Genomic DNA, 24,258 nt, shown 5'->3' with positions numbered 1-24,258 from the left:
AAGACTCTGTACCTCCCTACCAGAACCCAGCACCTCCCCTCCCACGCCTAAGGACACATCCTCCACGCTGCACTTGCGCAACCGCACACCACGCGCGCTCCCGCCGCCTTTGTGTGAGGCGCGGGCACGGCGCTGGGCCCCGCCCTCCCTCCGTGCAGGCGCGCCCCCGCCCCTGTAGCGCGGCCGCTGCTCCGGCGCATGCGCGGTGGCTGGGGCGGCCGGCGGGCGGCGCGCAGGCGCAGAGCGAGTTTCCTGGCTCCCTTGTCAGTGCCGCCCCCCCCCTCCCCCCCCCAGCGCTCGGCCTCCGCTGCCGGCCGCTCCCTCTCCCGCCGCCCGGAGCGGAGTCGCGTTGACTGCCCAGAGTCCGCGAGTCCCGCTCCGCTCCCGCCGCCTCAGGTGAGTCCCTGTACCGGGGCCTGCATGTCCGCCGCGCCGCTTGGCCGGCCTGCCCCCGCCCCAAGAAGGGATGGGGCGTTGGGGGGGGGGGGGAGGGCGGAGGCAGCCTGCAGGCCCGCCGGTGTTGAGGGGATGGCGGCAGGCAGTCACCTCAGCCCCGAGGGTGGATAGCTGTAGGCAGCCCTTTCGCTATGCGGGGGCCTCGGGGCACCCTTCTGAGGGAGCCTTCGCCGGGAAGGGCCGGGGCCGCACGGGGCGATGGACGGGGCTGGGCAGGGGAGTGCCGGGCGGGCCTCGGCGGGGCAGCCACTACCTTGCCCCCTGCCCCGCGGCCTCCGCAGCGGAGCCCTGCACCTGTGTTACCATCGCGGGGCAGGGCCGCAGCCTGCCATCTATCCCAAACCGATCGGCTTTATCATGCTAATAGTGTCCTGTAGGCTTGCCAGTGAGGAGTCACCCTCTTGGGAGAGCTGTGCTGAGTGACTTGAAAGGCAGTGACAGGAGTAGGAGGCAGCCCTTAATTATAGGCACTTTGCTTCCAGATGTTTGAAAGTAGAGTAGGTGCTCTGAAAATAGGCAAAGATTAAAAAGTTCCCTCTCTCTTCTCTCATGCACACACATGCTGTCTCCTCTTCTCAGTCTGCATCCTTGCTACTTGCTTGTCCAGGGATGGCCTTAACGCCACATGTTTCTCACCCTATTCAGAGGTGACAGCGCCTGTGTCCTGTACTTCCCAGCCCTCGGTATTTTTACTTTGCATAGAGAAAGAAGGTGCAAGATTTCCTTCTTTCCCCCCATCCCCCTTTAAAAAAAATATTTTATTGAAACTCAAACCCAGTTACTTTGCATTTGAAAATAAGATCAGAGAAGGTTAAGTGCTTGGCTAACAAAGCTATCATAGCTTGGCTAACAAAGCTATCAGGGTACCTTCCCTTTGAGATTCAGATTGGCTTACAGGAGGGCAATGAGGGCTTTGCTACTTATGAAGTGTATCAAGAATCACAGAGCCAGTTGCATCTTCTCTAGAGAACTGTGAATTTGCTTTTGCCTTTGTATTGGTAAGGGATAAATATAACTGGAAGGCTTCATTAAGATTTCTCTTCCTGCAGAAAATAGCACTGCAGCTATCAGGTAACGGAGCAGTGCTTTGTGAGATTATCATCACTGCTGGGTTTTATAAGCTTGTTGCCAAACTGAAGTGGAAAACAGTCACTTGCTGCAAGTTGTGGTGCCCACAAGAAAATCAGTGGGAAGGAATGGACCATAGTGCTTCTTGAGGCTGTCTTTGGGAACATGTGTGGCTTAGTAAGGAGCTGAAGTTAGGATGGGATTATAACGCTCAAGTCTCGTCCCAATCTCTGGAGAAAATACCAGGACTGTATCAGAAAGTGCTTTGAAATAGCTGCATTCCCTGGGGAGGGGAAGATTGGGTATTTTTACATTTTATTTCAGAAAGAGCAGAAAAGGCTGAGCGTTTCTGGTTGGCAGAGCAGCCCTTCCAACTTTTCCTGTTTATGGAAATGTACTGCTACTGAATGTTGGCATGTACTAAAGCCAGGTCGTGGAAAAAAAGGCAATTTGCAGTCCCGTTTTGCTTGTATTGACACATGGAATCTCAAATCATGGCTGTCCTGGGTCAAAGGTAACTCTATGTGTGCCAATGAATCAAACATAATGCATTATTTTTATTTAGGATTGCATAGAGTTCCTGGCTCTGTGTGGTGGAATGTGATTATTAGAAGAACCATGATAATCTTGCTGGCTGACATTATGGACTGAACTTGCAGCGGGTGCAGTTAAAAGTTCTAGTGGAAGGACCTTTAAAGCCAAGTTGCATTTCTGTAGAGTGGCAGTGCTTGATTTCTTAAAGGAGAAATAAAGATGAAAGGAGAAAAGAAGAAAAATATCCCCCAGTTACTACCCTGGCCAAGTCCTGCACATCATCTCTGCTCCATGACTCAGCCCTTGCAGTGTGTTTGTTAAAACTCATGGCATGACATTAATTGCTCAGCTCCCTCAGAACGTGCTCCTCTCTCATTCACTCCTGAGTTTCTGTTGGGCTGATACTCATTTCCTGTTTGCTTCCAAATTCCTACCTTGTCCCGAAGCCTCCACCCTCCGCTAACATGGCCATACTTGGGTATGTTGTAATTTCAGGCTACAATGGGTGTGGATGTCTTGGAATGACATCACAGAGAGCTTGCTTTTTTAGGTGTATCTGTAGGGGGAGAAAGACTTTGTCCTGTCAGCCAAGGATAAATTGTTAGGAAAATGAGTGGAGTACACAGAAGGAATTGACAGATTGAAGTTGTGTGGATTGAGTGAGGTGCATTTTAATTGTTGCAGGTGACCTTGAGGATTTTGTGATGTTACCTTCCATCCATTTGTGCTGCCCTTGACATAAAATATGAGACAGTATTTTAAACAGCTCTGTGTTTGGAGGTCAGTATACCTCCAGCTGCAGGTGGAGCACTGTCTCTTGTAGCAGACATCAGCTACAGAAAAAACTGAGTGTCTGGCTGTATTTGCAACAAAACACTTGTAAATTAGAATGATTCAGCTCCTTCTTTTAGTGTTTGAATCTCACAGGGACAAAAGCCTAAGTGGAAAACAGCTTAGTGCTAGAATTAATTTGGAATCAGTAATTAACTATTAATCTACATATTTTTCTTCCCCTTGGATCCATATAAATGTCTTTATCAAATGCTCCATGTTGCATGTCAATGTTCTGGGCACACCAACTTCAACTTGAGAGAGAAGGAGGTTTTTATTGTAGTGCTACCTGTGAGCCTTGATACCTGTCAGGAACCAGTCCTCTGAGCTGTCCCCCAAGGTTATTTTGTTTCAGGTATTCTGTTTCAGTAGTAAAACGATGAGGTTTGTTAGGTTTCCTGAGAACCTTCTCTCTCACCTGTGAGGACACATGAAGAAGCAAATGTGTGCAGGCACATTAGGGCAGCTGCAACAAGCTGTGGTCAGCAGGACACTGAAAATTCACTCTCCTAGTTAAAAATATCAGTCTGACAGGGATCAGTCCTGGGACCCGTGGTGTTCAACATCTTTGTGGGTGCCATGGACAGTGGCATTGAGTGCACCCACAGCAAGTTTGCTGATGACACCAAGCTGTGTGGTGCAGCAGACACACTGGAGGGAAGGGATGCCATCCAGAGGGACCTTGACAGGCTGGAGAGGTGGGCACAAGCCAACCTCATGAGGTTCAACAAGAACAAGTGCAGGGTCCTGCATCTGGGTCGAGGCAATCCCAGGCACAAATCCAGGCTGGGCAGTGACTGGCTGGAAAGAAGCCCTGAGGAGAGAGACTTGGGGGTGCTGGTGGAGGAGAAGCTCACCACGAGCTCTCAGTGTGCACTTGCAGCCCAGAAAGCCAATCAGATCCTGGGCTGCAGCAAGAGAAGTGTGGCCAGCAGGGCAAGGGAGGGGATTCTCCGCCTCTACTCAGCTCTGGTGAGACCCCACTTGGAGTACTGCCTCCAGTTCTGGAGCCCCTATTACAAGAGGGATATGGACATGCTGGAAGGTGTCCAGAGAAGGGCCATGAGGATGATCAGAGGGCTGGAGCACCTCTCCTATGAGGACAGACTGAAGGAGTTGGGGCTGTTCAGTGTGGAGAAGGCTCCGAGGAGACCTAATTGTGGCCTTCCAGTATCTGAAGGGGGCTACAAGAAGGCTGGGGAGGGACTTCTCAGGATCTCAGGTAGTGATAGGACTAGGGGGAATGGAATGAAGCTGGAGGTGGGGAGATTCAGGCTGGAGGTGAGGAGGAAGTTCTTCCCCATGAGAGTGGTGAAGCCCTGGAATGGGTTGTCCAGGGAGGTGGTTGGGGCGCCGTCCCTGGAGGCGTTTAAGCCCAGGCTGGATGAGGCTCTGGCCAGGCTGATCTAGTGTGGGTGGGATGTCCCTGCCCATGGCAGGGGGGTTGGAACTAGATGATCCCTGTGGTCCCTTCCAACCCTGACTGATACTATGATACTATACTATGCTACCAGGAGGTATGGCTAAGACAGCTCTTTAATAGCCTCAGCTTAGTGAGCAAGTTGTGATCTTCTGTGAGTCAATTGCAATACTGGCCTGAAACAAGGCTGATTTTTTTTTTTTTGGTTTAATAATGACCTCATTTTGAAGTGGATTGTTTTCCTTTTTTTTTGTTTTTTTTTTTACTCCTTTCAGCTTTTTCCATTTTCACAACATAGGAACCTCTCTGACTCGGAATGTCTCTGCATCAGTTTTTACTAGAGCCCATCACCTGCCATGCGTGGAACAGAGACCGGACCCGTGAGTCACAGCTTAGATTTCATTTGCATGGGGTTGGGGTTTTTTTCAGTTGATGTTTTCTCTCTCTGATGTTTGCTTGTCTTCTTGTAGCCTTCTGGATCACGTGTAGGGAGTGTGTAGTCAAATGCATAGTGCTGCATGTCAGGTGTTCCCCTCAGGATCCCCAAAGCACGTCTTCTACATCTGAGCTTTTCTAAACCCATGACTGGAACTCGGGCATATAAGTAGATCTAGTCTTGCTGGTGTTACAGAAAGCATTGCCTCTTGGTCTGCACCTCATGGAACTGACCTGGCCCTTCCCCTCTTTGACCCTCTATTTCCATACCCTAAGCAATCCCTTTCTTTTAGCAGTCTAGCTTTCTACCACAGTGTGAGCTGTTCTGCTCCAAATGTGTTGTCTTTTGTGCATGACACTGTGCCCACATTATGACCACAGTTATTTGAGATGATCCAGGCACCACAGATTCATAGAATGGTTTGGGCTGGAAGGGACCTCAAGATCATTTAGTTCCAACCACCACCACCATGGGCAGAAACACCTCCCACTACACCAGGTTGCTTGAGGCCCTGTCCAACCTGGCCTTGAACACTTCCAGGGTGTTGGCCCTTTGTTTACAAAACCCATGTAATGCTCTGAGAGTAAATGTTTTAGACTGGACAGTCCTTCCAAGTAGAGCATTTGGTATTCAAAAGCCTGCTGTACTATTGGATTGTCTTCATTTCTTCTTCCAGAGATTGCCATTAGCCCTAATAATCATGAAGTCCACATTTACAAGAAGAGTGGGAGCCAGTGGGTAAAGGCTCACGAGCTAAAGGAGCACAATGGACACATCACAGGTAAGAGGAGGCTGTGCTCTGTCAGACATGGAGTTTTTCTACCCCCTGTTTTCCTCAGCTGAGAATCTGAACAGGAAATCTGCAAGTGTTGAGTAAATAGATCTTTTTATAGGCTGGCATTCCCACTTGGGGGGAGAGCTTTGCAGCATTTTTCTGCACTGCATGCAATGAGTGTTGGGAAGAAAAGCCCCATTTCATTTCCAGACATTTCAGTAGAGTAATTGAACCTTTCTCTCTTATCTGTTGCTGATTTTTCATCTGTAATGCCATAATGAGAATAAATGTTCAAGCTGCTGAAGTCATTTGGTTGTGTCACCAGCTCTCCTGGTGATACCTGCTGCTCCCTCTCAACAGCTAGCAGGAAAACTTCATCAAGTGCACAACTGCTGTGTTGGGTCCTGGTTTCTGACAGCAATAAATATCCTTTCTTAGAGACTACAGAATCACTTGGAAGGGGTCAGTCCTGGATTTATGACAGACCATCAGTGACCACATTCTACTGCAGGCCCAGAGTGCCTGTAGATCTGGCAGTGACAATGTGCAAAGAGCTGCCACAATGAGTCACAAGGTGGTGTTTTTTCAAATGTAATTGCCCTCTGGTACTCTTTTCTATTACTTTGGGTTGGTTGGTTGGGTGTTTTTTTAATGGTGATATTTTCATAAGGGCTCTAAGGAGGAAATGAAAGTGATTAATACAAGCACTTGCCCAAAACAGCAGTGTTCCATGTTCTGTTCTCAACTCACTAATGGGCAGAATCATAGGATTGTTTTGGTTGGAAAAGTCCTTTAAGATTATCAAATCCAACCATTATCTACTCTGGTGCTAAACCATGTCCCTCAGCACCACATCTCTGCATCTTTTGGTGGCAGTGATTCAGCCACCTCCCTGGGCAACTTATTCCAGTGTTTGAGAACCCTTCCAGTGAAGAAGTTTCATCTGTTACCCAATCTAAACCTCCCTGGGTGCAATTTAAGGCCATTTCCTCTTGTCCTACCACTTGTCATCAGAGAAGAGACCAACACTCACCTTGCTCCTACTTCCTTTCAAATAGTTCTGGAGAAGTATCTGCCCAACAGCATTTTGCAGGATTTCCACTTGGTTTATCTGATTGCTGCTGTCAGAGGACACCACTGTATGTGCTCTTTGGTGAAGAGTCACTTGGGCTGCATTTACAAATGACATCCTGTTCCCCAAAGACATCTCTCTGCATTTTACTTGCACCTGTTAGTGTTAAAGCCAAATATTCCTGACTTGGGAAAGGAGGTGTTCCTGCTTTCCTGCACAGTGTATACCACACAGAAATATTTGGGTTGCAAAAGACCCTCAGGATCACCAAGTCCAACCCTACTCTACAAGGTTCACCCCTAAACCATATCCCCAAGCACCACATCCAAATGACCTTTAAACACATCCAGGGCTGATGACTCAACCACCTCCCTGGGCAGCACATTCCAATGCCTGACCACTCTTTCAGTGAAAAAAATTGTTCCTACTGTCCAGTCTAAACCTCCCCAGTGGCAGCTTGGGGCCATTCCTTCTTGTTCTCTCACTAATTACCTGTGAGAAGATACCTTTGGAATACTAAGCCTTGCGGTGGCTGCACAGAGTAGACTTAAGCTGTGGTTAAACAGAGGAGATGGACTCATCAAACAGCTTGTTGCCTGACAGGGATGACTCAACTGCTGCCACTCTGATTGCAAGGAGCCCAGTCCCATATCTTGTCTTTTGTGTCTTGCTTCAGAGATTTGTGGGGAGCTGCTTCCGTTCACTCACAGGAAGAGCATTACTCATTCTTTGCTGGCTTACTTTTCTGCTAAGCTAGAAAGCTGAACTTGCCATGAATCAGGAGAACACCAGTGGTGGGCAAAAGAAGTAGAGAGAGGCAGGATGGTGGTGCCCCTTTCAAAAGCAGTGCTAGATTGGCTTGTGTAACTATGATTTCAGACTACCAGCCCCTTCAAAATTCTAAGCCTATTTTGAAGCAGAGCATAAATGAATAATATGGTGAAGTTAGTACAAATTCTTGCCATAGCTTCAGTTTGGGTGTTGAAGGAGTGTTCTGAACACTGAGCACAAGTCCTGGAAAATCACTGAAATGTCATTTTGTGTCAGGAGAGCTCAGGATTGCATTCTGCATCTCACAGAAGGACGCTAATGGAAAGATGAAAAATAATGTGGCTCTGAAGGCTTTCCAGTTGAGAGCATCCTTCATTGCACAGGAGGGGAAGGAAGCAGTGGCAGGCTTATCAAAGGCTTCATTTTCTCCTTTGCATTTATTATTTTTGCTTTGTAAATGTTTGTGGGCTTGGTGAGGGTGGGTTGGTTGGTTTTCTCATGGCACAGCTTAAATAGGTGTGAAGAAAGAATGTAAAGGTTGTGACAGTCCATGAAGGTTGTAACAGCTCTCAAAGGCTGATAACTTCTAACCAAAAAACCCTCCTGCTGTTTAAACTTCCAAATCGTGACTCTGATCTGGTAGCAAGCAGTCAGCTGTTGGTAGAGGGTTGTGCAGAGAATCACAGACTGGTTTGTGTTGGAAAGGACCTTTAAAGGTCATCCAATCCACCCCCCTTGCAGTCTGCAGGGACATCTGCAACTAGAGCAGGTTGCTTAGCGCCCCAACCAACCTCATCTGGAATAGTTCCAGTGACAGGGCATCTCCCTGGGCAACCTGGGCCAGTGTTTCACCATCCCCAACGTGAAAACATTTTTCCTTCTCTCTAGTCTAAATCTCTTTTTAGCTTAAAGCCATCACCCCTTGTGCTGTCACGACAGGCCCGGCTAAAAAGTCTGTCCCCATCTTTCTTATCAGCCCCTTTAAAGGCCGCAGGATGGTTTACCTGGAGCCAAACAACCCCAACTCTCTCAGATGGTCCTCACAGCAGGGGGATTCCAGTTCTCACATCGCTGTGGTGGACCTCCCTTGGGCCCGCATAGTCTCAGGACTGCTGGGTTTCAGCTGCTGAATCGGACGTGCAGCACAAGTCGGTGTGTGCGGGGGACCGGCCCTGGCCCGAATGCAGAGCGCCACCTGTTGGCCACCATCGGAGCAGGCTTCCAGAGCGGGCACACCCTCTGGGGAACCGGGAAGCTTGGGATCTGCAATTGTGATGAAAGCTAGAGGGACAAACCGGTATCCCTGAACAGTTTAAAAGCGTGCCTGGAGGATAGGGGAGGAAGGGGAATGGGGGTGTCTCTGCTTTGGCTGTAAAGCAAGGAGTGTCTGAAGGGGAGAGGGCACTGACGTGAGCCCTGCGCTGCAGGTATCGACTGGGCTCCCAAAAGCGATCGCATCGTCACCTGCGGCGCAGACCGCAACGCCTACGTCTGGAGTCAGAAGGACGGCGTCTGGAAGCCGACCCTCGTGATCCTGAGGATCAACCGTGCGGCCACCTTCGTCAAGTGGTCTCCCTTGGAGAACAAATTTGCTGTGGGAAGCGGAGCTCGACTCATATCTGTGTGCTACTTTGAATCCGAAAACGACTGGTGAGTCGTTTAGTTTCCCTTTGTACCTTGAGTGTCTGCATGGGAAAGCTAAAGGCTGGGTTGAAAGACAGCAATTAGGTTACTGCTTTCCTAGTTCCTGAAGCTTTCAGGAAACAGCAAGAGAATGGCCTCAGGAATTCCTTCATGGATTCGAGGAGAGGTGGGGTGGGGTGGGTTAAAACTACTCAAATTGCTAATTTGGGGAAACTACCCCCAAAATAAAATCATCAGACTAGCTGGGTTTGGGATGGAAGCAGATGATGCTCTATTTACAAGCAAACTACAGTCTAGAAATATGAAATGCAATGAATATGTATAAAATACACAATGTATGTGCTATAGATATGTATATTTACCATTTATAAACAACACAGAAACTCCTCAGCCCCCCCTGGATGGAACCAGGGAGCCATTCACCTCCTCCCCTACTCCCTGGGATGTGTCCAGAGAAGGGCTACAAAGCCTGTGAGGGGTCTGGAGCACAGCCCTATGAGGAGAGGCTGAGGGAGCTGGGGTTGCTTAGCCTGGAGAAGAGGAGGCTCTGAGGAGACTTTCTTGCTCTCTACAACTACCTGAAGGGAGGCTGTAGCCAGGTGGGGGTTGGTCTCTTCTCCCAGGCAACCAGCACCAGAACAAGAGGACGCAGTCTCAAGTTGTGCCAGGGGAAGTTTAGGCTGGAGGTGAAGAAGAAGTTCTTCATAGAAAGAGAGATTGGCCATTGGAAAGTGCTGCCCACGGAGGTGGTGGAGTCACCATCACTGGAGGTGTTTAGAAGAGACCGGATGGGGTGCTTGGTGCCATGGTTTAGTTGATTAGATGGTGCTGGGTGATAGGTTGGGCGTGATGATCTCAAAGGTCTATTCCAACCTGGTCTGGTCTATTCTATTCTATTCCCTCCTTCCTATTACCTCTCACAGTAGTCAAAACAGAGATACCCTGGCAAGGCCATGGAACAGAGGGAGAAGTTGCAAGCAGCAAGGGAAGAGAGAGGAGGAGCTGTTTCTGGCACTACTCTATCTCCATCAGCAAGCCAAAGAATTGCATAGACCTTATTGCTTTTCTTTCTTATCCAGTGGTCATTTATTTTACTTTCAGTCTTTGCAGTCAGGGCCTAGGCTAAAGTTTCCCCTTCAAACTGTCACAAGAGGGTTCCCTGTTTGGCTTTGGTGTAGCACCTGAAAGCCTTGGGCTTAGCCTGTTTCCAGGCTGGATGTGTTGGCGTGGCTGTGTTCTGGCTGACTGCTGTAAACATATGCTGCCTTTCGAACAGTGCCAGCATTTCTGCACAGTCAAACATTCTTTTACCACAACTGTATGCTTGGAAAAAAAAGAAATGCTTCCTCCTCCACCTCCTTCCAGAATGAATGAATAAGCCTTGACTTGATTATTTTGGGCCACTTCTTGTCTTTAGAGAGCTCAAATCTGTCACTTACCTCCAGAGTGGTCTGTTAGACGATGTTAGAGCTTGTCCTCTCCTGTTCTGTATTCTGTGAAGTATCTTGTCACAGTTCTAGATTGCAGTCAGGACTGTCACAGATACTGCCACCATTAATTGTTTTTTCCTCTTTGGTATCCAAACTCAGTGCTTCTGATCTTTAACAGATCTGCATTAGCAGCTGTTTGTGCTGGAGCTCCATTTGCCAGAGGTGGAGAGGCACTGGAACAGGTTGCCTAGAGAAGCTGTGGAGGTTCCAATCCTGGAAGCATTCAAAGCCAGGCTGGATGTGGCAATGAGCAACATAGTCTAGCAGGAGGTGTCCCTGCCTGTGGCAGAGGGGTTAGAACTGGATGATCTTTAAGGTCCTTTGCTACCCAGACCATTCTATGATTCTATGATCTGTAGGTGACATCAGTAATTTGAGGATCTAGTACTTTGGGTTGCATAAACATATAAACCCACAGGTGTCTGTGCCCACCCTTCTGTGTGCAGTCTTCCACATGGAGCTGGTAGACAATGAGACCATCTGGAAAAATATATTTCAAAGATTGTTTTGGACTTTTATGCTTTCCAACATACTCAGTCATTAACTTTGCCTCTGCCTCACTTGTCTGCAGAAAGAAATAAACTCTGATGTGTTGAAGACAAATAATTGAACATGATCCTTAAAACTGCTTGTGCCTGATGGAAGTAAATTCAGAGAAACACCACCTTCATCATCCCAGAGGCCATCAAGTGAAGAGCAGATTTCATTACTGTTGTGTAAACAGTTCAAGCAAACTAAGCCTGCTGAGACAGGCTAACAGTGATGCATTCAACATCAGGAGCACTTTTCACTGTACTTGAGACAAGTGAGGAATATACCCTGGTCAGATCGTTGACATTTACTTGTGTTTTATAGTTATTGTATTGTTAAGTAGTAGAAAAGTTGATAGGCAAGAAGGATGACTTTAAAACTCTTTGCAAGGAAGTGGAGAGGGCTTGTGCTTAGTGATCTAAGAAAATCATGCTGCTTAGCTCTGTTTCACAAAGCTGAGAGCTCTTACAGATCAGAGAATCATTTAGGCTCCAAATGGACCTTGAAGATCATTGAGTCAAACCATTACCTTAGCATTACCAAGTCTGGTGCTAAACCATGCCCCTCAGCACCTCATGTACCTGTCTGTTAAGTACCTCCAGGGATGATGATCCAGCCACCTTCCTAGACAGCCTATTCCAGGGCTTTACAGCCCTTTCAGGGAAGAAATGGTTCCTCATATCCAACCTAAACCTCCCCTGGCACAACTTGAGCCCATTTCTTCTTGTCCCGTCCCTTGTTCCTTGAGAGAAGAGACCAACCCCTACCTGGCTCCAATCTCTTTTCAGGGAGTTATAGGGAGTAAGAAGGCCTCTCCTCAGCCTCCTTTTCTCTACACTGAACAGCCCCAGTTCCTTCTGCTGCTCCTCACAAGACTTGTGTCCTACACCCTATGCTAGGTTTGTTGCACTTCTTTGGACAAGGTCCAGCAACTCAATGTCCTTCTTGGAGTGAGGGACCCAAAACTGAACCCAGTGTTTGGGGTATGGCCTCACTAGTGCCCAGTAGAGGGGAACAAACACTTCTGTAATCTTGCTGGTCATGTCTTGTAGGGTGTAAGGGACCAGGCAATTAGTGTGCAAAATTCACATGAAGGAGTTCTGTCTGATGCCTTATGAAAATGAGCTGGAAGAGGAACAGGGCTGAGGTGAAGGGATATTTAACATGAGTTTGTTTGTAGTATTTAAAAGATTCACTTAGCTAATACAGTTCACAGACTCTACAAGGTGAAAGGCTGGGGCTCTGAGCAACCTGCTCCAGCTAAAGATGTCCCTGCTGACTGGAGGGGGCTTGGGCTAGCTGACCTTGAAAGGTCCCTTCCAACCCTAACCATTCATAGCATCATAATATCAGTCAGGGTTGGAAGGGACCACAAGGATCATCTAGTTCCAACCCCCCTGCCATGGGCAGGGACACCCCACACTAGATCAGGCTGGCCAGAGCCTCATCCAGCCTGGGCTTAAACACCTCCAGGGATGGCGCCCCAACCACCTCCCTGGACAATCCATTCCAGGGCTTCACCACTCTCATGGTGAAGAGCTTCCTCCTCACCTCCAGCCTGAATCTCCCCACCTCCAGCTTCATTCCATTCCCCTTAGTCCTATCACTCCCTGAGATCCTGAGAAGTCCCTCCCCAGCTTTCCTGTAGCCCCCTTCAGATACTGGAAGGCCACAATTAGGTCTCCTTGGAGCCTTCTCTTCTCCAGACTGAACAGCCCCAACTCCTTCAGTCTGTCCTCACAGGACATTCTGTGACAGTGTGTGTTTTATGAAGTGCTGTGTTTACTCATTGGCAAGGGCTGATCTTTTTGAGGAGTACTCCATGGATTTGGGGGAGTCTGGTGAAATATCTTCAGTTTGATCTCTCTTAATTTAGGTGGGTGAGCAAGCACATCAAAAAGCCCATCCGTTCCACTGTCCTTAGCCTGGATTGGCACCCCAACAACGTTTTGCTGGCTGCAGGATCCTGTGACTTCAAATGCAGGTGAGAGGAAAATAAAGCATCTGTAAACCAGCTTGGATTAGTGGTTCAGGATAGCAGCATGAGCACGCTGAGCATGAATTTGCTATCAAAACAGAGGCTGGCTCATGGCACACTGTTGTTGTTACCAAAATAAAATACCCAGCTTGAGAAACTTTGGCTTTGGTGCCCCTGCAGGAAGACTTGGGGCTGCCAACGTGTATCTGCTGAGGGGCAAGCCTCAGTTTGATGAACTGGTGCTTTCTTTACTAGCAGTACACAGAAGTAGTGTTACTATGCACACACTGAGTGCTGAGATCTCGTTGTTAGGCTGAAATTAGCCTAGTGGGTGCTAACTTGTAGAACACCAACACTAAAAAGCAGTATCCTCATGGTGCAGTTCCAAAATTCAGACTAACTTGGCACTTGCAAAGGTGCTGTCTCACCTCTTCCTTCCCTGAGTCACTTCTTTTCTCCCCCATGCCCGAGCCAGCCTTAATGTCCTTGCGGGCCCGTGGTGAGCAGGCTTAAGGAATTGATCCACCCAAAACTCAATGCAACAAAGCATGCTTTTGGGGAGCATTAGAAAAGAATTGCTGGTAAAAGCAGCTGTCCATGTGATGTGGATGGAGTAAACTTCCAAACTGCTTGGGAAGTGACACCTGAAGTCCTGCAAGTTGCTCTGTGCTGAGTGACGGGGTCGCTGCAGTGAAGTCTGCTTGGGAAGCTGTCTGCAGAGTGGTTGACTTGAGTTCATATTTTACTTAATCACTCATACCTTGAAGGCTGATGAAAGCTCCTTTTCTTACATTCTTTATGTAATAGTGCAATTTTTAAGCTTCAGAGTGTGTACTAAAAATGACTAAGAAGGAGTGGGAAGGGGAGGTGGGACTAACCGTTACATTCCTTATTTCAGAATGAAGCCCGTGCAGCTGAATTCTATCCTTTGATAGCTTTTTTTATGTAAGGACAGGCATCAAATGGAAGCTGGGAAGAAGAGGAGAGTCTCCCTTTCCTGCCTGAGCTCTGTTTTTCTTTAGATGAACTGTTTGTTCACTGCCTTTCACAAAAGCTGTGATGTAAAACATACTCACATGGAAATCTTTTCATGTGCGTTCATAAAGCATCTCAGGTCAGCTGAGAGAGAGAGATGGGTGGGTGGATGGCTGGATGGATCTGTTACTTTAGACTTAGTTCCTTTGTCTTCCAGGCTTGTTAATGCACATTGCATCCCCAATGACCTCCTCTTTCCTGTTTTGATTTAGAAGATAGATTCACATCGTTGGCTGCTCAGTGTAATTTGATTAGGTTTTTTCCCTTTGTTGGAAGGAAGTCAAGGTGTGATGCAATCATTTCCCAGGAGCATCCTCTGGAAGACTTGTTTAATCTCTTGTTTCATATCAGAAAAATCATTCTGTCCTGACTCTTCCTTCTCTGGAAATGGGGAAATACTTTGGAGGCAAAAAATCCTGGGTCTCAGTTTGAAGCATTGGGGAAGTTTTCTGCTCTTCCTTTACACTGATTTTTTAGGATGAGTTATTTAATAATTTTGCTGCTTTTAGCCTAGGAATCTCCATAGGAAAACATTAAAGAAAGGAAAAGGAGTGGGGATTGGCTAAAGGTAATGCTGGGGGAAAACTTCAACCCACCACACACTTGGTTTGGGGAAGAAAGAGAAAGCAAATCATGACAGAATATCCTCTTTGCTAAACGTTGAAGACGGAGCTCTGGAATTCCAGTTCCAGGGAATGTTCAGTTGCATGTTACAGACAGGGAGATCTGGACCTGAATGATGCATCTGTTCTGATAGCTGGTTCTGAAGAAAATTAGGAATGGGTCTGCCAGAACCACTGGCAGCTGATGAGCAGCAAGTGGGAGACGTTGTGGAAAAGGTTGGAGGGCAGAAAAGACTCCAAGCTGATGGGTATTCAGTGGAGGTTTTGTGGTGGCTGGCCTGGATGAGCTGCTCTGAACTTTGTCTTTAGAAATATGTGTCTATAAATCCAACAGCCCCACACAGGTGTGAGGTTTTATGTTCTTGCTGGAACAATGTTGCTGTGGGAATGAAAGTCATTTCCCAATGTTCTTTCAGGACTGGGGCCCCTCAAGCTGGGGTGATTTTTGGTTTTAAGAAGAGAGGCTTTCATAAAGGAACAACCTCCTTTTTAACTAGCAGCTATCTACAAGGTCTTCACTGCTCAGAAATGGCTTTTCTGCCTTGTGTCAAAGGCTGTTGCTTTAGCCATCTTGCCCTGTTTCCATACATTGAGAGAGCTGTCTCTTTAAGATGAAGTTTGTTGAAGGATTATCATTAGATTATATTTAAACTGAGAGAGAGCCAAATATAAATTCATGCTTAATTCTCCACAAATCTGTCCCTACTATAGCTGCAGCTAAAGCCCTTCTGGTTCCAAGTGAGCAGCTTTGTTGGAGTAAGCTGAATATAGGTATCTTTTTCAAGTGCATACCCTACATGTGGAAAGGATTTGACAAACAGGGAGGAGGGGGAGCAGCATTTCCTTCAGCTCTCCAAAAGAATTCCTTTTTGGCTTTGACTGGAAGCATGAATATTTCATCAGGAGTTTTTGGGTTACCCTGGAATGCTTCTCTGGTAGTAGAGTGGTGTAGCTCGCTCGCTCCTCCTGCTCAATGGACTCCAATCCTATGTTGGTGACGTCCCCACTAACTTCCATGGTAACAGGCAAGAACACCATACTGTGGCATGTCTGAATCATGCCAAAGGAATCTGATGAAAGGGGGAGGCTTTCTATTTAAACATATCTTGAAAATTAGAGTGCTGGGGAGAAAAAAAAAAGAAAAGACACCAACCACCAGAAAGCAACAAACCCAACCTATAAAAATATTGTGGTATTTTCAGGTTTGCAAAGCATCCTTCCAGTACTGAGAACAAAAGTGGCTCAGAGTTCTTTTGCTAGCATTTGAACATCAGTTTTTCTGCCTTTGAAATCCTGCTGGAAAGTGAAAGCTCTTCGAGAGTGGGTAATTTTGTAGGTGTTTGTATTAGCTTCTAATTACCCAGTGTGGTTCTGGCTTTTCTCTGGCTGGGGAATTGACTCTCAAAGAGTTATCAGCACCCAAGAAAGGATGAAAGGGAAATGTTAGCAGAGGGGAAAAGGCAGTGACAATGGATGTTTTGTGCCACCTTCTGGAAAAAAAAGAAGGCAGGAGAGAGATACAAGAAAAGCATTTATGAGAAACCTGTACCTGTAGCACCTTTTGTACTTGTGCTTTCTCTCTGTGCACTGAAGCTTCCCACAGCAGTGCTTTGATGTTTAAAGATACTGTGGTGCTTGATTTGGGTAGAATGAGAATGCTCCTCTATCTGCAGCTCCCACGAGGTATTTTTTTCCTTCTGTCTTTGGGCATGCTTGTGGTGGGTTTAGGAATTACCCACACAGCATAAAGATGGAGAATGACCCCCAAAATAAATGACCAGGCTAGCTCAGAAGGTTTGGAAGAGAGGATGATGAGGGGACTGGAGCACATGCCTGATGAGGAGAGGCTGAGGGCCCTGGGGCTTTTTAGTCTGGAAAAGAGAGGGGATTTCAGGGCTGGAGGCAGGAGGGAGGGGACAGGCTCTGCTCACTTGCTCCCTGGGATAGGACAGGGAGCAATGGATGGAAGCTGCAGCACAGGAGGTTCCACCTCAACACAAGGGGGAACTTCTTTACTGTAAGGGTCACAGAGCACTGGCACAGGCTGCCCAGAGAGGTTGTGGAGTCTCCTCTGGAGACTTTCAAGGCCTGTCTGGATGTGTTCCTCTGTGACCTGAGCTACATTGTATGGTCCTGCTCTGGCAGGTGGGGTTGGACTTGATGATCTCTTTGGGTCCCTTCCAACCCCTGGCATCCTGTGAGCCTGTGAAATGCAATGAGTGTGTACAAAATATGTTTACATATATTTACAATTTCTAAACAACACAAAGACCCCTCTGGACCAGCCAGGGGGCCACCAACAACCTCCTTCTCCCCTGCCACCCCCACCCCCTGTACAAGAGAAAGAGGAGAAGGCAGTTAGTACAGCCTGCTAGTACCTCAAGAATAGCCTGCTAGTACTTAGCCACAACAAGGAGCACAGCCAAGGTCAGCAAAGCCAAGCCAAAGCACCAGCTAGAAGCAGCTGGAGTGAAGAGGCAAAAAGAGACAGAAATGTTGATGCAACTACTTTTTAATCCTTCTTGGCAAGCCAAAGGATTGATGTAGACAAATCAGTTGTTGCTATTTTGCATCCAATGGTAATTTGCTTACCTTTTTACTCAGAGATGTCCAGAAAGCTCCTGTTCCTGTTTTTGCAGTTAGGAGCTAGGCAAAAGTTCCACCTTCAAAGCACAACACAGGGTGTCAGGTAATGATGGGCCTGGGGGGGATGGAGCAAAGGTAGAAACGGGGAGATTCAGATTGGAGGTTAGGAAGAAGTTCTTCCCCATGAGGCTGCTGAGACACTGGCACAGGTTGCCCAGGGAGGTGGTGGAAGCCTCATGCCTGGAGGTGTTTGCAGCCAGGCTGGATGTGGCTGTGAGCAACCTGCTGCGGTGTGAGGTGTCCCTGGCCATGGGGGCTGGAACTGGCTGAGCCTTGGGGTCCCTTCCAACCCTGCCAGTTCTCTGATACCAGTGCTGAAATCTCTTAATTTTTTTCCTTTTTATTTGCAGGGTGTTTTCTGCTTACATTAAGGAAGTGGATGAAAAACCAGCCAGTACACCCTGGGGCTCCAAAATGCCTTTTGGGCAGCTGATGTCAGAGTTCGGGGGCGCTGGGAGCGGCGGCTGGGTGCACAGCGTCAGCTTCTCGGCCAGCGGCAACCGCCTGGCCTGGGTCAGCCACGACAGCACTGTCTCGGTTGCTGATGCCTCCAAAAACATGATGTGAGTATCTGCTGGCTGTCAGCTGTGTGGCAGAGGAGGGAGCAGCATGTGGAATGTTGGGCTTGCAGCAGGCAGACCTGTGGCTGCTGTTTCCTCACTGTGGATTCCAGGAGGCTCCTTAAGGCCTGCATAGATGAGGTGGATTCTGGCAATTGGAGATGATAATTAAGTTCTTTATCACAGTTCTTCAGGGAGGTTACAGTCAACTGATTTTGGAGGTGGGGGAAAAGGGCATTTGATAAAAAAAAAAACACCCAAACATTCCACTCTAGTTACTGGGGGGACAATGTTTCCTTGTAAATGGATTGAAGAGGCTCCAGAAACCTGCTCAGGCCATAACTAAGCCCAAATCCCCAACTAGGATTTGGAAAACAAGGGGTCAGTTTCATGAGATGTTCATTTCAACTGCTGCCCTTCAGACCCTGCTGCTGCAAGGTTTCAACTTCCACCTTCCAGTCCAAGAAGATATTTTGTTAACAGTTTCTCCTTCTGCTCCTCATCTGGAGCTGAACAACATTTTAGTGTTTGTGGCTGTTGAACTGAGGAGGAGGGGGTGCCCCCTGTGTGCTGGGAGCAGAGATCCCTGGTGGATCACCCAGGCTTCCTTTTGAATTCTGGTTCTGGTGGTTACAGAAGTATTGGTGCTTGGCTGGAAACATCATGAAGTATCAAATGTTCTACAGTTCCTCTCTCATTTGTTATAAAATCACAAAGGTTGACTTAATTTAACATGTAGGCTTTTTTCCTCCTGCAAAGATGATGTCAAGCACTACAGCCTCAAGTGGTTGCTTAATATGGAAATGAAGTGCAGGGCTTCATCAGTTTGAACCTTTCTGGGGAGTATTCTTTCTAAACTCCTGCCACTCTTTCCACACAGCCTTTCATCTGGAGTATTTCAGGTTTGATACAGATCTTCCAGGCCACTTCCACTAGCTTAAAGCTTTCTATTACAAATTACAGCCTTCTGGTGTCACCTCAGTACAGCTGAGCTACACTGACTTCTCTTCCAGTGAGCCTTGTGTAGGAATGGTCTTCAAGTTTTGGGGGTTGTGAGCCAAAGATGAGAGGTTTCCATTAAGTCCTCTAACAAATGTTCTTGTGTTCAGGGTTTCACAGCTGAAAACAGAGTTCCTCCCACTGCTGAGCGTGTCGTTTGTCTCTGAGAACAGTGTGGTGGCAGCTGTAAGTGTCTGTTGTTTTCTCTTGGTAGAGTTGTTGTGCTTTGGAGAGGGAGAAACACCATTAGTTACAGTTTGTGGTATGCAAACTTCTCCAGAGCATCAGTCTTTGCATTTCTGCAGCTAACAGCAGCAGAAGAATGAACTGGTGATTGTTGCTTCATGGAATGGTCCAGGCCAGAAGGGACCTCCAAAGCTCATCCAGTCCAACCTCCCCACAGTCAGCAGGGACATCCCCAACTCGATCAGGTTGCCCAGGGCCTCGTCAAGCCTTACCTTGAATATCTCCAGGGAGGAGGCCTCAACCACCTCCCCGGGCAACCTGTTCCAGTGTTCCACCACCCTCACAGTGAAGAACCTCTTCCTGATGTCCAGTCTAAATCTGCCCTTCTCTAGTTGAATCCATTGCCCCTGGTTCTGTCACTGCAGGCTTTTGCAAACAGTCTCTCCCCATCCTTCCTGTAGCCCCCTGCAGGTACTGGCAGGCTGCTATTAGGTCTCCCCTGAGCCTCCTCTTCTCCAGGCTGAACACCCCCAGCTCCCTCAGCCTGTCCTTGGAGCAGAGGTGCTCCAACCCCCTGATCATTTTTGTGGCCCTTCTCTGGACCCTCTCCATCAGGTCCCTGCTTGTGTTTCCTGGAATTGTAGAATGATTTGAATTGGAAGGGACCTTAAACATCATCTAGTTCCAACCCCCCTGCCATGGGCAGGGACCCCTTCCACTAGTCCAGGCTGCTCAAGGCCCCATCCAGCCTGGTTTTAAACACTTCCTCGGCTGGAGCCTCCGCAGCACCTCTGGGCAGCCTGGCCTGGCCTCTCACCGCCCTCCTGGGAGAAGAGCCTCTTTTCCTGACCTGCTTTGGTGGGGTTTGCTTGCAGGGCCACGACTGCTGCCCTATGCTCTTCAACTGCGATGAGCGTGGCCTGCTGAGCTTCGTTTCCAAGCTGGACATCCCCAAGCAGAGCATCCAGCGCAACATCTCCGCCATGGAGCGCTTCCGCAACATGGACAAGAGAGCCACCACCGAGGACCGCAACACCACGCTGGAGACGCTGCACCAGAACAGCATCACGTGAGTGGCCCGGGCCCCCGCCGCAGGAGGAGGCAGCGCTGGCTTTTGGGTGCCCAGCACACCCCTGTGGGCCAGATCAGATGGCTTTCCTGGCATCCCGCTTCGCACTGGTTAGGCTGCACCTCGAGTCCCGTGTCCAGTTCTGGGCCCCTCAGTTTAGGAAGGAGGTTGACTTGCTGGAACGAGTCCAGAGAAGAGCAACAAAGTTGGTGAGGGGTTTGGAACACAAGCCCTACGAGGAGAGGCTGAGGGAGCTGGGGTTGCTTAGCCTGGAGAAGAGGAGACTGAGGGGTGACCTCATTGCTGTCTACAACTACCTGAAGGGAGGTTGTAGACAGACGGATGTTGGTCTCTTCTCCCAGGCGGGCAGTACCAGAACAAGAGGACACAGTCTCAGGCTGCGCCAGGGGAGGTTCAGGCTGGATGTTCTATACAGAAAGAGTGATTGCACATTGGAATGGGCTGCCTGGGGAGGTGGTGGAGTCGCCATCACTGGAGGTTTTCAGGAGGAGACTTGATGGGGTGCTTGGTGCCGTGGGTTAGTTGTTTGGGTGGTGTTGGATTGGTTGATGGGTTGGACGTGGTGATCTTGAAGGTCTCTTCCAACCTGGTTTATTCTATGTATTCTGTATGTATTCTATGTATTCAGTCTTTCACCGAGAGCCATCTGTCTCCAGGGCTTGTGTGGAGGCTGGTGAAGCTAACGTGGCAGGCATGCTGCTGCTGCTTGCTTGGGTCTGGTGTGTTCTGCAGCCTGAGCACAGGTTACTTTATCCAACGTGTAGATGCTTCACAGGAGCCAGGTAGCACTGTGCAGAATCTGGTAGGCAAAATTCACTGTGGTCACAGAACCTCAGCGTGGTAGGGGGCGTCAGAAGGGACCTCTGGAGATCATCCAGCCCAACCCCCTGCTAAAACAGGGTCAACCAGAGCAGGTTGGAATCAATAAGGTTGGAAGAGACCTCAGAGATCACCAAGTCCAACCTATTACCTAACACCTCATGACAACTAAACCATGGCTCCAAGTGCCACATCCAGTCCTTTTGTGAACACCTCCAGGGAGGGTGACTCCAGCACCTCCCCGGGCAGCACATTCCAATGGCCAATTACTCCTTCTGCCTAAACCTCCCCTGGTGCAGCTTGAGACTGTGTCCTCTTGTTCTGGTGCTGGGTGCCTGGGAGAAGAGACCAACCCCCAGCTGGCTACAACCTCCGTTCAGGTAGTTGTAGACAGCAAGAAGGTCTCCCCTGAGCCTCCTCTTCTCCAGGCTAACCCAGGTTGCCCAGGATCACAACATCCAGGCAGCTTTGGAGTCTCCAGAGAAGGAGACTCCACAACATCTCTGGGCAGCCTGCTTCAGGGCTCCAGCACCCTCACAGCAAGGAGGTTTTCTCTCCTGTTCAGTTGGAACCTCCCATATCCTAGTTTGTGCCTGTTGCCCCTTGTCCTTTTGCTGGGCACCACTGAAGGGTCTGACCCCATCCTTTTGCTCCCCACCCTTTAGCTACTGCTAAGCATTGAGAAGATCCCCTCTCAATCTTCTCCAGGTTAAACAGCCCCAGGTCTGAGCCTCTCCTCATCACAGAGATGCTCCAGTCCCTGTGAAGAGGTGCTCCAGACTGACTGAAAACAGTCTGGCCCCATCCTGTTGTTTCCTTTTGTATTTATTCATCAAAAGGATTGATTCAGACTAATCAAGTAAAGTATCCCTGCACTTAAAAAAGTGCCTGAGCCCAGAGGATGCTGTCAGTGCTGAAGCACTTTGTCTCTGCTGAAGGGAAATGTCTAGGCCTTGGCCTCCAAGTGATAAAAGCTTTCACCGTCCTTTATTCCTGGCTTGTGCTTCTGAAGCGTTGCACCAGAAACCTAGCACAAGCTCTGCTATGCTCCTGGCTCCCTTTTGAGAGTGTAGGAGTTGAACTCAACCCAGCTTTGCCAGCTGTCTGGCTCTCTGGGCTGGGTGTCTGTGCCACAGCTCTTGCTCTCTGCTTTCAGCCAAGTGTCTATTTATGAGATAGACAAACGAGACTGTCGCAAGTTCTGCACCACCGGCATCGACGGAGCGATGACCATCTGGGACTTCAAGGTACACCTCTCCTCTCCTGCCCTCCTGATGGCCACCTGGGGGTGGGGCTGGGCTTTTGGATCTTGGGCTCAGCAGGTTTTGCTAGCTGTAGGAGATCCAGACTGGAATGCTCAAGAACTCCATAAGGAAGAGGGATCCAGGATTCAGCGGGAAGGCAGATACACTTTGTTCAGCAGATGGTGCTAATCCAGACTTAATTTTTAATAGAATCACTTCATGTCCCTGGAGGAGGGAATCACATTAGTTCTCTCCTTCTCCAGCCCTCTACCTCAGCCACAATCAGGCTGAAATAATCAGTAGGACAAGGCCTGCTGCCCCTTCTGGCGTCCATCCCCTTGGATTCTGTTTACTGCAGGTCGTGGTCCTGCCCTCTCATAATTAACTCATCAAAGTAATAAGAAATGACCTCAGTCAGAAAATGCAGTGCTGGAAACCCTGAAAGGATGTGATAATTAATGGCAGGGCTTGCTTTGTGGAGGGCTGGCCAACAGAGGTCTCTGCTGGCCACCCCAAGCTGCTGAACGCTGGCCGCTGCCTGTGGGAAAAGAGTAGTTGCTCTGTAATGGCACAAAGCTCTGAGGGAACAGGAGCCAGACAAGGAACCAAGGTGATACACAGAATGGTCCAGGCTGGAAAGGACCTCCCAAGGTCATCCAGTCCAACCTCCCCATAGTCAGCAGGGATATCCCCAACTAGATCAGGCTGCTCATGGAGCCTCACCTTGAATATCTCCAGGGAAGGAGCCTCAACCACCTCCCTGGGCAACCTGTTCCAGTGTTCCACCACCCTCATAGTGAAGAACTTGTTCCTGACATCCAGTCTGAATCTGCTCTTCTCCAGCTTAAAGCCATTGGCCCCCATTCTGTCCCTGCAGGCCTTTGTAAACTGCTTTACTGCAGTTTCAGGGTGTGGTAGTTTTAGGCTATGCCTTTAAATTTTTTTCCCAGATCTTGAGCAGAAAAGTAGCAAAATGGAAAGAAATCACCAGTGGGTGTGGAAAAAAGGAAAATAAAGATAATCCTAAACAGTCCCTTTGGAGAGATACCTACCCTAAGAGTGGTTGTACCAATCTTGTGGTAGAGATCTCTCCAGTGGGATTGGTTGTACCAATCTTATGGTAGAGATCTCTCCAGTAGGATTGGTTGTACCAATCTTGTGGTAGAGATCTCTCCAGTGGGATTGGCTGTACCAATCCTGTGGTAGGTATCTCTCCAGTGGGTTGGGTTGTACCAATCTTATGGTAGAGATCTCTCCAGTGGGTTGGCTTTTACCAATCTTATGGTAGAGATCTCTCCAGTGGGATTGGTTGTACCAATCCTGTGATAGATATCTCTCCAGTGGGACTGGCTGTACCAATCCTGTGGTAGATATCTCTCCAGTGGGACTGGCTGTACCAATCCTGTGGTAGGTATCTCCAGTCTTATGGTAGAGATCTCTCCAGTGGGATGGGTTGTACCAATCCTGTGGTAGATATCTCTCCAGTGGGATGGGTTGTACCAATCCTGTGATAGGTATCTCTCCAGTGGGACTGGCTGTACCAATCCTGTGGTAGATATCTCTCCAGTGGGACTGGCTGTACCAATCCTGTGGTAGGTATCTCCAGTCTTATGGTAGAGATCTCTCCAGTGGGGTGGGTTGTACCAATCTTATGGGAAGGGAATCATTAGTCTGTATTTGCATGAGTTTAAAATGGGCCCCCTAGAGTGGTGTCTGGCTCTCCAGCATGAGTCTGCTCTTGGGTATTCAGGGATTTGCCTCTTTTTACCTTATCATCAGCAGTGACACTGAGCCAGTGGATGCTGCAGCAGATTGGGATTAAGATTCTCTCTCTCTCCCCCTCTCAAGACCTTAGAGTCCTCCATTCAAGGTCTACGAATCATGTGAGGATGGATCTCCACGACCTAGCAGGACAGACTGCTTGCCAGAACGCAGCTCCCACATCTGCACAGACCCCCCCCAAGGAGGGAGGAGGAAGAGGTGGAATGTTTGGAAACACTGAGGGGGAGGGGGAAAAAAAAAAGAGGAAAAAGAAGAAAACAAAACAAAA

At 48.6% G+C, this 24,258-nt stretch overlaps 1 protein-coding gene across 2 annotated transcripts; it reads left to right on the top strand.

The window, feature by feature from the left end:
* The first annotated feature begins 267 nt into the window (after window positions 1-267).
* On the top strand, window positions 268-24,258 carry ARPC1A (actin related protein 2/3 complex subunit 1A). Of its 2 annotated transcripts, none has more exons than XM_054180316.1 (10): window positions 268-396; window positions 4,608-4,689; window positions 5,422-5,526; window positions 8,791-9,013; window positions 12,905-13,012; window positions 17,661-17,873; window positions 18,980-19,055; window positions 19,931-20,124; window positions 22,121-22,211; window positions 24,057-24,258. In XM_054180316.1, the coding sequence occupies exons 2-10, from the start codon at window positions 4,626-4,628 to the stop codon at window positions 24,093-24,095; spliced, it is 1,113 nt and encodes a 370-aa protein (XP_054036291.1). In that variant the 5' UTR covers window positions 268-396; window positions 4,608-4,625; the 3' UTR covers window positions 24,096-24,258. The 2 variants fall into 2 exon arrangements, with proteins under 2 accessions (XP_054036291.1, XP_054036293.1); XM_054180318.1 differs by having other exon boundaries at window positions 274-396; window positions 4,585-4,689.

This window comes from Dryobates pubescens, chromosome 4, assembly GCF_014839835.1.
Source record: "Dryobates pubescens isolate bDryPub1 chromosome 4, bDryPub1.pri, whole genome shotgun sequence".
Taxonomy (NCBI): domain Eukaryota; kingdom Metazoa; phylum Chordata; class Aves; order Piciformes; family Picidae; genus Dryobates; species Dryobates pubescens.
Note: the sequence above shows the minus strand (reverse complement) of the source record. Positions and strands in the feature narration are given on the sequence as shown.